General features: G+C 52.6%; 1 protein-coding gene across 1 annotated transcript; it reads left to right on the forward strand.

Moving 5' to 3' along the window:
* Positions 1–2058: 2058 nt before the first annotated feature.
* On the forward strand, positions 2059–10348 carry PHF13 (PHD finger protein 13). The gene is made up of 4 exons (XM_040263328.1): positions 2059–2438; positions 5059–5160; positions 6706–7240; positions 7763–10348. Exons 1-4 carry the CDS (start codon positions 2400–2402, stop codon positions 7987–7989), a joined length of 903 nt encoding a protein of 300 aa, XP_040119262.1. The 5' UTR covers positions 2059–2399; the 3' UTR covers positions 7990–10348.
* Positions 10349–10765: the final 417 nt, after the last annotated feature.

The following is a 10765-nucleotide window of genomic DNA, read 5'->3' on the forward strand; positions in this document are numbered from 1 at the left end:
TGACCAGGGATGGACACATCTTCTGAGTTGGCAGGTGGATTCATTAGTGCTGAGCCACCAGGGAAAGCCCACCTTTGTATACGAAGAACTTAGTCACAAAATAACTATTGGATACCTACCCTAAGCAAGTTATCACTGTCACATGACACAATCTAAGTTTGGGGTTTTCTTAGTGTGACTGAGTGGTCCAATACAGATCCCTGAATTCTAGGTTCTTTTGTCAGCAAGTCCGTTATTATTGTAAGTTCTTTATATCAGTTTCTTAATTGGAGGGGGGAGGCTTAATGTTTATTATGTGAAAAGTTATACTATTAGGGAATAATGATCTTTTTAAAAAAAAAATTCCCCTATTCATTTGGATTTTGCCTCTCATAATTATTTTCTTGGTATTTGCACCTTTAAACTAGCAATAGGATAATGTCCTTCTTGGCCCTTTCATATTTAGGCAAAACAAGTTGCTCTGGTGCATATGACTCTTGGCGAAACTGGCAAATCTCAGGACATTTGCTCTGGCAGCAGAGATCAGATAACATTCCAAATCTGGCTAAATCACCTAAACGTGAGGACTCTGTGAGAAGGTGTTAATGTTTTCAGAGGCTAAATCTGATGTCTGTTTTTATCTTACTAGCTTTGTAAAGCACCTCAGTTTACCATCACTTCTGGGGAGCTCTCCAATCTTTGAAGATCTTGGTGAAATATTTTAAAAAGTAGCAACAATGATAAAAGTAAACTATTTATTGAGGCAAGTAAAACATTTTATAGCTAAGGTATTAAAGTCTTAGAGAAGTAGTTATAAGATAAATCAGTCTCTTAACCACTAAGTGTTTCCTTCAGAATTATCTTAACCATCCAAACAGCAATAGACCATCAATGCAGCATTCACTACCACGGAAATAGTCTAATTTTTTAGGAGTTCTTCCGATCATCCTTCTGATTTAGTATGTAGATAAGTCAGTTTTCTGATCTGAATTTAAAATTTTATGTCATTCCTGTTTAACAGTTTGTCTTCGAAGCCGCCTAATGTTATTGAATTATTTACATTTCATATATAGACTTTTCTCTTTCAAATGGTTATTAAAAATATTAAAGTACTTGAGGCCTCCTCATGGCAAGTTTATCAGAGCAGTTAATTTTCAACTAAGTGTTCAGAGTCAATCAACCTTTAACATATAAAGCTGTAAAATACTCCGCGGTCCAGTATTTAAGTACAGCCAACTCAATTAAATATCAGTAAACAAAGTCAATGTCAATGCCAAATATCTCTATCGGGTTTTCGCCTCACCCACTGTTGTAATCCTGCGAAGAATACATTCAGGAACTAATTCAATGCAAAGTAAAAAAACAGGACTGATGTGAAGGTTAGGCGAACGGGAAGAAAAAAAAAGCGTATTTAAAACACTTTTTAAAACACCGGCAACACTGGTGTAGTTTTTTAAAATCCGCTGGTAACCCGACACTTCGAAGTGTTTGCTACGGGGGAGACTCGGTCGGCGGTCCCGGAGCCCCGGAGCCGGCCAGAAAGATACAGCCGTGAAAACGAGTTCGCTTCGCCCGGTTCGAGGCGCGGGGAGTCAGCCGTGGGGCGCCTGCGACGTCAAAGCCCGCCGTCCCCGCCCGGTTGTGGAGACCCCAGCTCCACAAGGGGTACAGAACCCAAGACCCAAAGGGCAAAGAGGAGGCGCAGCCGCCGCCCACCATGACCAAGGCCGTCAGCCCCGCCCCCACCCGCGGGGGCGACCCCTGACCCCCCCCGCCCGCGGGGAGACCGAGGCGCTCTGGGTTGCGCCGCCCCTCCCCCATCGCCGAGCCGGCGCGAGTCCCCGCACCTCCCCCGCTCCGGCGGTCTCAGGTCCCCGAGCCACTGCCTCCATAGACCGAGCAGCCGCCGCGGAGCTCTCTGGGGGTTGGAGTCCTCGAGGGGGCCTTTGTGCGCCTCAGCGGCGGAGCCGAGGACTATGACTCCCACAATGCCTCGCGCCCGCCCCCTCGCCGTGCTTTCCGTCGCTCCCAGACTACATTTCCCGGCAGCCCTCGCGGCTCTCCCGCCCTCCCTCCCGAGACACGAGCCGAACTGGGCGTCAGGTCGGGGAGCCGGTCGGGTTCCCGCTCGCCGCCGCCGCCGCCGCCGCCGCCCCCCGCAGCGACTCTCCCGCCTCTCCAGTCGCGCTGGTCGCAGGACCTGCATCGACAACTCTGCTCGGCTGTGGAGCCGCCGGCCCTAGAGTACAGTGTCCAGGACGCGACACACCGACCCCCCCATCATCTCCAGTCGGGGCGACCCCTCCCGGGTCCGCCTTCGCCCTGCGCGGCCGCCAGAGCCCCCGGCTCCGAGCGGCTCCGTGGCCCGGCGTCCGCATCCCGGCCCCTGCAGTCCGCGGTCGCCGCCCCCCACCCTGAACATGGACTCCGACTCCTGCGCCGCCGCTTTCCACCCGGAGGTGAGTGAGAGCTGCGCCCCGACAGCCCCTGACCACCCTCAGGCCGATCTGGTGCTCCCGAAGGCGGACCCCCGCCGGCCGAGCGCCGTTCTCCCCTCCCCCAGCTATCTCTCGTCGCCCCCCGGGCGCCCAACCCCGCCCCCCACTCGGGCCCGCGCCCGGTCTTCCCCGCCCCCCGTATCCTCGGCGTCCCTTCCGCGGGCGTCCGCGTCCTCCCGGTGCCCCTTCCCCGTGGTCGCCGCGCCCACCCTCCCCGGCCTTGCGTAGCCGGGGGACCTGTCTGCGCCCCCGGCCCCTCCTCGCCGGCCTGGCTTCCCATTCCCCGCCCCCGGGGACTCGGTCCGAGCCGCCTCCGCCCTGCGCTCCCGCTTTCCGGAGGAATCACCCACCCCCTCCCAGAGGGGCTCGCGGCCCCCCTCGGACAGGGACTCAGCTCCGCGCGCCCCCGCCTCCTCCTCTAATCCCCCGGGGCCGGGTGGCCCGCGCCCCGCCCCCTGACTCCCGCTCGGCCCCCGCCCCCTCTGGCTAGGGTGGGGGAGGCTCGTCCTTCGGGGTCCCCACCCCTGCGGGGGCCTGAGCTGTGCTCCCACCCCCAGCGCGTTTGCCTCCCCCTCCAGGGCCCCCTCCCCCGAGCTCGGCTCGCCCCGCCTCGGCTCCCCCTCCTTCCGGGGATCGGCCCTCGGTTCTCCCGGCCGCCCCACATCCCCCGGGGCCCCCGCCGCGGTCCCCTCCCTCTCCCGAAGCTCGCGGAGTCCGGGGTGCGGGTCCGGCCGCCGGTGGGTGGGGGAGGGGAGGCGGCGCCGGCGGGCTAGTCCGCCGCTCTGCCGCCTCGGGGGCTCGCGGGGCCTGCGAGTCCCGGACCCCGAATCCTGTCCGGCTACTCGTGCCCCCTCCCCCGCGGGATGGGCCCCGCACCTTCCGGGGCCGCTTGTCGGCGAGGAGCGGCTTCCGCGGGAGGGCGGGGAGGGGGCCGCACCGCCATCTGCTTTTCTTACGGGCGGCGTTGGCGGGGCCGGGGCGGCCGGCGCGGTAGGAGCGGCGCGGGTCCCCCGCCCCGGGCCCGAGGGCACCGCCGCCATCCACTCGGAGTCCCGGCTACTGACCCACTTCAGCACATTCCCCGCCGAAATAAAAGTTCTCCCCGCGAGTTTGAGGGCCGCAGCCCTACCACCCAGCGGGAGGGAGGGCGGTCAGTTCTCCCTGCGGGTGGGGGCAGGGTCTCCCCGGCGCTGGAAGCGCTGGGTACCGCGCGGACTGCCTCGCCGCTTTCCTGAGCGCCTCTCCGAGTCTGGGCGGCCGAGGGCTGAGGGCTGAGGGCAGAGGCGGTTTGCTAGCACCGAGTTGAGAAAATAAAAAGAAGTGGAGCCCTTGGAAGGAGACCTGCGGCAGCAGGCCGCCCGCTCTGTTTTCTGGGCGCGCTGGACTGAGGGGGCGGGGGTGGTTGGACTGGGGCAGAAGCCGGAGCCCACCCCGTCATCTCCTCCCCCTACTTTCATCCGAGTGGGAAGTGGGCCCCTCGGCTCTGGAAGTGTTAGCTGAACTCCTAAGGATGGGATTGAGGTGGGTGATAAAGTGCTTAAAGAAAACCCAAGTAAAATGCGCTAGTCAAATGAACTGAAGAAAAGCACAGTTGTTTTGCTTAGTAGCAAATAATCTTTTTCTTCCCAGCTCCTCTTTCTCAGCAGAGAATCAATTCTAGTTGAGGGCGATTCTTAATTGAATGGGGATGGGACACACAAGCCTAAATTTCTAGTATTTAATCTTCAGTATGCAAATAGTTTTGTTGTTCAGTCCTTAAGTCCTGTCCAAGTCCTTAAGCCTGCGGCACTGTAGCCCTCCAGGCTCCTGTCAGGGGATTTTCCGGGCAAGGATACTGAAATGGGTTGCCTTTTCCTCCTCCAGGGCATCTTCCCCACCCAGGGATTGAACCTTAGTCTCCTGCATTGCAGGCGGATTTTAGTGACTGTAATTATATACAGAGTTAGGTTTTCTAAATGGTAGCAGGATTGTTTCTGGTTTTTTCTCTGGGTTGGGGGGTGCCTTGTCCCTGGGTGTTGGAGGAGCCGGAGGGACAAGCAGGAAGTGTCTCCTCTGGAGGAGAAAGCTGGGTAGGAGGAGGGGGTCCTCCTGCAGCCCTGCCTGGGGAGGCGTCAGTCGAAATTCAGGTCCAGGATTCCAAGTCTGAGCTCTGCAGGTTGAAAAGTAGTTCACTTCTAAAGTCACTTAAAATACTTCAGCTGCAGCAGTTTATCTTCAAAGTGGAAAATTTGTGGCAAAAAAAGTTAATTATTAGGGCTCTCAATAGGCCTGTAGAAGCTTAATAGATAATGTCAGAAAACACCACATGAGCGCTAATAAATAGACTTTTGTACAGTCTTTTATCTCCTAACCAGTTTCCCAGTATTCTTGGCATAGCATCGGATACCTCCTCTTTCAGCCTTCTGAAAATTGTTAATTCTTGACCCAAACTTACCTTATCTTGTTTCTAGACTATTTGTAAATCTAGCAGTGTGTTTCTGAGTGGCAGACTATGAAAGCTCTAGCCTGTTTAATATTGTTTCTTTGATGTCACCTGTAAGTGTCTACTTCCAAACTTGCTCCCTTTTCTTGCTGTTAACAGGAGTACTCCCCCAGTTACAAGCGGCGCAGGACTGTGGAGGATTTCAACAAATTCTGCACCTTTGTCTTGGCCTATGCAGGCTACATCCCTTATCCAAAGGAGGTAATTCAGCACTTCAGAGACCTTGCTGGCAGCAAAACCAGAGTTTTTGACAAGGTGGTGGGTCTGGAAGGGATTGAATGGGAGGACTTGAGCCGTAATAGGCAGAAATCTTTCTTACAGACTTAAGACGAGCCTGGGAAGTGGTTCCTAAAACGGATGGAAAATGTAGACTTGCCTAGAAATAGTTCGATAAACTTTCAAAGTTTGCTTACAGATAATCTAACTGATATCTTCCTAATGTCCAATGTTTATTGAGAGATTACTGTCACTTAGTTGTGTCCGACTCTTTGCGACCCTATGGATTATACAGTCCATGGAATTCTTCAGGCCAGAATACTGGAGTGGGTAGTCTATCCCTTCTCCATTGGATCTTCCCAACCCAGGAATCAAACTGGGGTCTTCTGCATTGCAAGCAGATTCTTTACCAAGTGAGCCACAAGGGAATCCCAGAGAGCTTACTGTGGCTAGGCACTATTTTGGGCCATTATAATTATATGAAGTAGGAGCTTTTACTTATATCCTTTGCATTAGTAGCTTGTTTATTTTGGCTGTGCAACATGCCTTGTAGGATCTTAGTTCCATGAGCAGGAATCCAACCCAGGGCCAGCAGTGAAAGTGCTGAATTCTAATCATTGGACTTCTGGGGATTCCCTATTTCTGTTGTATTTATTTGTTTTTTCTCTTCCATTTTAAAGATGAGGACACGGGGGCACAGAGAGGGAACTCCTTACTCTGGGTACAGGCTCATTGGTGGTGGATCCTGGGGTTCAAGCAGATCAAAGAGTCAGGCCCAGTCCACCCTGCCCTACCTGGTGGGTGGCCTCCTGGTTGGTGTCATTACAGAATCTTCAGGGACTCGTGGCCAGAATCCCATGTAAATTAAGGCATTTTTTCCTTGCTGAGAAATGGGCAGGTGGACCAGCGCTGCCAGGGTGCTCAAACTTCAGGGGCCTGGTTCATACTGTGGAAGGCTCAAGAGAAAGGAATCCAGTATTTTTAGGAGGCCAGATCCCAGCACTGGGTTATTGTTTCCACTGCACATAAGCAAACAGTAGCAGTTTGCTTGATTGACCTGAAGGGACCAGAGACTTGAACTCACTACTTCGGAGCACAGTAATTACATACTTGGATTTTGGAGTATTTTGAGATGCCTCCAAGTTTTTAAAGAAAAGTATCAGAACATCCTCACCATTAATTTACATTCACTTAATTAAAATGTACATCCTTTGGGAGGACAGTTGGGGGGAGATTGTAAAATCAGGAAAGATAAGAGCTTGAGGGTGTGTCTTTGGCACTCCTGTCACAGAAGTGGATTGAGTATCACATAAGTTCTTGGTGAGGGTTCACCCAGGGTTGGAGGTCCCCCTTGTGGGTTCATGTTGTAGCTGGAAGGACACACAAAATCCTAGTGACAGTGTTGTTAAAGAATAGCACTGGTGAGAGCTGAGGGACAGGGTCCTGGGGAATCTCTGCTCAGGGCCAGCTCTTGGTGTTGGAGGCTAGTTGAAATAATCAGAAGCCGCCGTGTTTTCTCTGTCCTTTCAGGAAGTCCCTCTGAGGAGCAGTCCCAGCCCCGCCAATAGCACTGCTGGTACCATCGACAGCGACGGTTGGGATGCCAGTTTTGCCGACATCTCGTCCCCCGTGCCCTTGCCGGTCTCTGACCGCTGCTTTGGCCACCTGCAGCCCACCCTCCTGCAGCGAGCCAAGCCTAGTAACTTCCTGCTAGACAGAAAGAAGACTGACAAACTGAAGAAGAAGAAGAAGAGGAAGCGAAGGGACAGTGACGTGCCTGGGAAGGAGGGCTATGTGGGGGGCTTGCTGCAGCTGGAAGCCGCCGACCCATATGCAGAGACCCCCACAAGCCCCACTCTGCAGGATATCCCCCAGGCCGCTGGAGACCCCTGCTCGGGCTGGGACTCCGATACTCCTTCTAGTGGGTCTTGTACCACGGTGTCACCGGATCAGGTCAAAGAAATAAAAACTGAAGGCAAACGGACTATCGTCCGGCAGGGCAAGCAGGTGGTGTTCCGGGACGAAGACAGCACGGGCAATGATGAAGACATCATGGTGGATTCCGGTGAGTGGGCCAGAGGTGGGATGCTAAGAGTGGGGTTTCAAGACCCTAACCTTCCCCTTCCGCTGCGGGGGTTGTGGGTTCAATCCCTGGTTGAGGAGCTGAGATCCCATGCGCCTGCCATGAGGTGTGGGGTCTTAATGTGGTGGTTCCTTCCTTGGAAGGGGACAGGGGAGCATACCCCACCACCTTCAGGGGAAAGGGTGTGAGAAGGCGGATGCTGAGATGTTTAGGAAGGGGTGATCACAGCTGAAGACAGCGAACATTCCAGAGCAGGCCTCAAAATGTGAAAATAACGTGGCTCATGAGTAACCACCTTGTGGGGATTCCTCGTACCACACATTTCAGTGCTTTTTGTGCACGTGTGCATTTTCAGAGCGGGAAGTATCACCCTGAAACTTGAAATTGGTTTCACTGCAGCTCAGCTGCTCTGTCCCTTTGGAGAGTGGCTTTCCTGATGGGAGGGGTTCTGATTGGGGTTGGTGTGAGAGATTTTTCCACTCTTACGTGGTTCTCTGCTTTCAGATGACGACTCCTGGGACCTGGTCACGTGCTTCTGCATGAAGCCATTTGCTGGCCGCCCCATGATAGAGTGCAACGAGTGCCACACTTGGATTCACCTGTCCTGTGCAAAGATCCGGAAGTCCAACGTTCCGGAAGTGTTTGTCTGCCAAAAGTGCCGGGACTCCAAGTTTGACATCCGCCGTTCCAACCGATCCCGAATGGGCTCCCGGAAGCTGTTTCTGGACTGACTGCTGGAGGGCGAGGAGTTGGAAGGGACTGTGGGCCTGCTGGCCCTGGTCTTAGTTGAGCACAGGACTCTTAGCTCCAGCGCGGGCAGACCCCTGCCGTTCAGGTGCCTACACGAAAGGACCAGCTGTCCAAGGTATAAACTGTACATAGCCAGTGACTGAATAAAATCCTCGTTGGCCAGAGCTGCTGCTGGAGCCGTGGTCTCTGCAGTGGAGGTGGACTGCACACCCAAACGCAGCGGGTTTGGTCCAGCCGAACATGAGGGTGTGTGGTCATTGTGCATTTTTGCTCTCATTGTTGACAAACTCCCACCGATTGGAACAAGTGCTGGCTGTTACTCTTGCTTCCGCTGTGTTGGCGCGAGGAGATGTTGTTTCCCCGGCCTGTTTATGAACCGCCATATGTGTGAACTTCTCCAGTTCGTCTTTTACCATAAGTGTCTGTACAGCAACCATCAAAGCCGCTCTTCCCTCAGTGGTCCCCCTCTCCCCTGCCTTAGGGGATGCCTGTTCCCCTGGGGATGGAGTCCCTGGCCTCACCCAGGGGTGGTGAGCTTGCTAGAGAGCCCCAGGTTTTCTTCGGTTCGTTAAAGGGGACACTGTGCAGCTGCTTCTCTCTGGAAAGGGGGTTGGGGTCATGGTGGCCCATGTTCATAACTCAGTTTCCTGTTTTGCACGATGTAAAAAAACCTGTCTTTTTGCACGAATTAGCCAAAAGTATTGGCAGACTTCTGCCTGGGTTCCCTTCCTCTCCAGTTGGCTTTGGAGGGCCTGGGGGTGCCCAGCAAGCTGTTTTCAAGTGAGGGGGTGCTGGATTCTCTCCTTGTCTCCCCCGCCTCACTTTGTTCTAGCAGCGACATTAAAGGTTAGGCAGTTTCTGGGGGAGGGTGTTCTCCACATAGTGGGGGTGGGGGAGGGAAAATGGGGAGGAAGACCTCCCTCATGGGTATTAGTATGCCCCTCATACAGGCTGGCCTGCTGGTTCCACGGGGCAAGGTTAGGACTTTTGAAGCATTTTTTGGGTTTGAGTTGGTGAGTGAGTGAGATGGTAACGCTGGCCTCCAGGAAGGTACCACTGAACTTTGCAAAGTTCCTTAGATCTGAAGTACGGCCCTGGACTGAGGTGACCCCTGTGCAGGCCAGCTCTGGAGAGGCCAGGGAGTTTGAAGCCTGGCAGGCCTCCACTGGAGGGCCATGTGGCGGGACACTGATGGGTCTCAGGCTTAAGGGAGAGGGAGGACGTCTGTGTTCCTTGAAACTGACATTACTCTAGCAGTTTAAATACTCATTCTCAAAATTGTTTTTTTTTGTATATTGACGAGTGTGTCTTCATAAACATTATTTCTTATGAAGCATGAAGAGGGAAGGGTGCCCAAGTCAGGCATATTTATTGACATCAAGATGGAGCCTCAGTTTTCCCACAGGGGGACTTCTCTACATAGTCCCCATGTATAGGGCCACCAGGCGGACTTGTGTCCATGTTCTCTCATTGAAGCACCAGGAGGGTTGAACTGTAATTGGCTGATCAGAGCCTATATTTTGTCCTAGTATCTTTCATGCTTGACCAGCCAACTACCTTTTTTGTTTTATTTTTAATTGTTGTTTCTATTAACACAAAAATAGAGAGAAATAGTGTTTGAAATCCATTTTATTGTGAAGAGCCCCAAGGGAGATGTTCTACTGTAGAGAAAAATAGGAGCTGGCTTAGAAACAACCTTCTCCCCAGACAACCGTCTGGCTCTGACTAGGGCAAAAGTCCAGGAAAAGTTGGAGAGGAATTTGCCAAAGATCTGCACCATGACATTGCCTGTCCTGTGTCTTCACCATGACAGTAGCCAAAGTTTCCAAGTGTTTCTCTCTTAAAAAAAAAAAAAAACCTCCACAGTTTTACAAGTGTGTTTAAGAATAGGTGTGATTTTAGGGTGGAGCTGCCAGACCTGGCAATTACCATATTGCTCTTAGAAGACTCAGTTCCTGGTGACGCCTCTGGAAGGCATTTGATACTCATCTCGATTTCTGTTTCCTTCATTTGCTTTTGTTCTTTTAACAGAGTTATCCCTGTGGGTGGTGTCTTAAGTCAGGACACCACGGTTTTTCTGTTAGATTGAGCTGGGCAGCTGCAATCAGCTTTATGCAAATTAGGTATGGCCCATCTCGGGGTTCCTGGTTGGTGGCTGTTGGAGAAGGGAGGGAAAGTTGTCATCCCCAAAGCAAGTCCCTCCCATTGGCTTTGGCCAGGCCAGACACTTAACATCGTTTACATTGTTCTGTGTAATTATAAAGTTTATGTGTATAAAGCGAAGCTGTTTCTGTGAAACTGTATATTTTGTAAATAAATATATTGCTACTTTGAGGTTCATGTCTAGCTTTAGGTGTTTGTGTTCTGTGCTGAAGGATTGACCCTTCATCACCAGCCCCCCAAGTCATGGTTACATGAAGACTTGGGAAGTTAAGAGTCAGTTTGGTTTAGCAGGATGAAACATTCTCACAGCCCTTAATACACTTTTCTAGTAAATTCTCCAGAAACAAACCACAGCATGAAGAGACATGAATAGCTTTCACAATTTCTTCACATTGTGCATTAGCTTAAATCCCAGTGAGTGGTTAACCTGCATGGTAAAAGCTGCAGCCATCTCTAAGCTTATGCAGGTGGGATTAGAATCTGCCCGGTACTCATTTTGTCCTTCCACTTGGGGGTCCCAAGAGGCTGAGCCTGTTCTGTCAGTCCGCTGTGTTTGCCTGCCTAACTAATCTGGGACCAGCTAATGGTCAACTA

Source organism: Oryx dammah, unplaced genomic scaffold (assembly GCF_014754425.2).
Source record: "Oryx dammah isolate SB20612 unplaced genomic scaffold, SCBI_Odam_1.1 HiC_scaffold_21, whole genome shotgun sequence".
NCBI classification, from domain to species: Eukaryota; Metazoa; Chordata; class Mammalia; order Artiodactyla; family Bovidae; genus Oryx; species Oryx dammah.

Coding starts and splice junctions, on each gene's coding strand:
- PHF13 (XM_040263328.1), top strand. CDS start 2,400: ATGGACTCCGACTCCTGCGCCGCCGCTTTCCACCCGGAG. Junction 2,439..5,058: donor CCGCCGCTTTCCACCCGGAG/GTGAGTGAGAGC, acceptor TGCTGTTAACAG/GAGTACTCCCCCAGTTACAA. Junction 7,241..7,762: donor AGACATCATGGTGGATTCCG/GTGAGTGGGCCA, acceptor CTCTGCTTTCAG/ATGACGACTCCTGGGACCTG.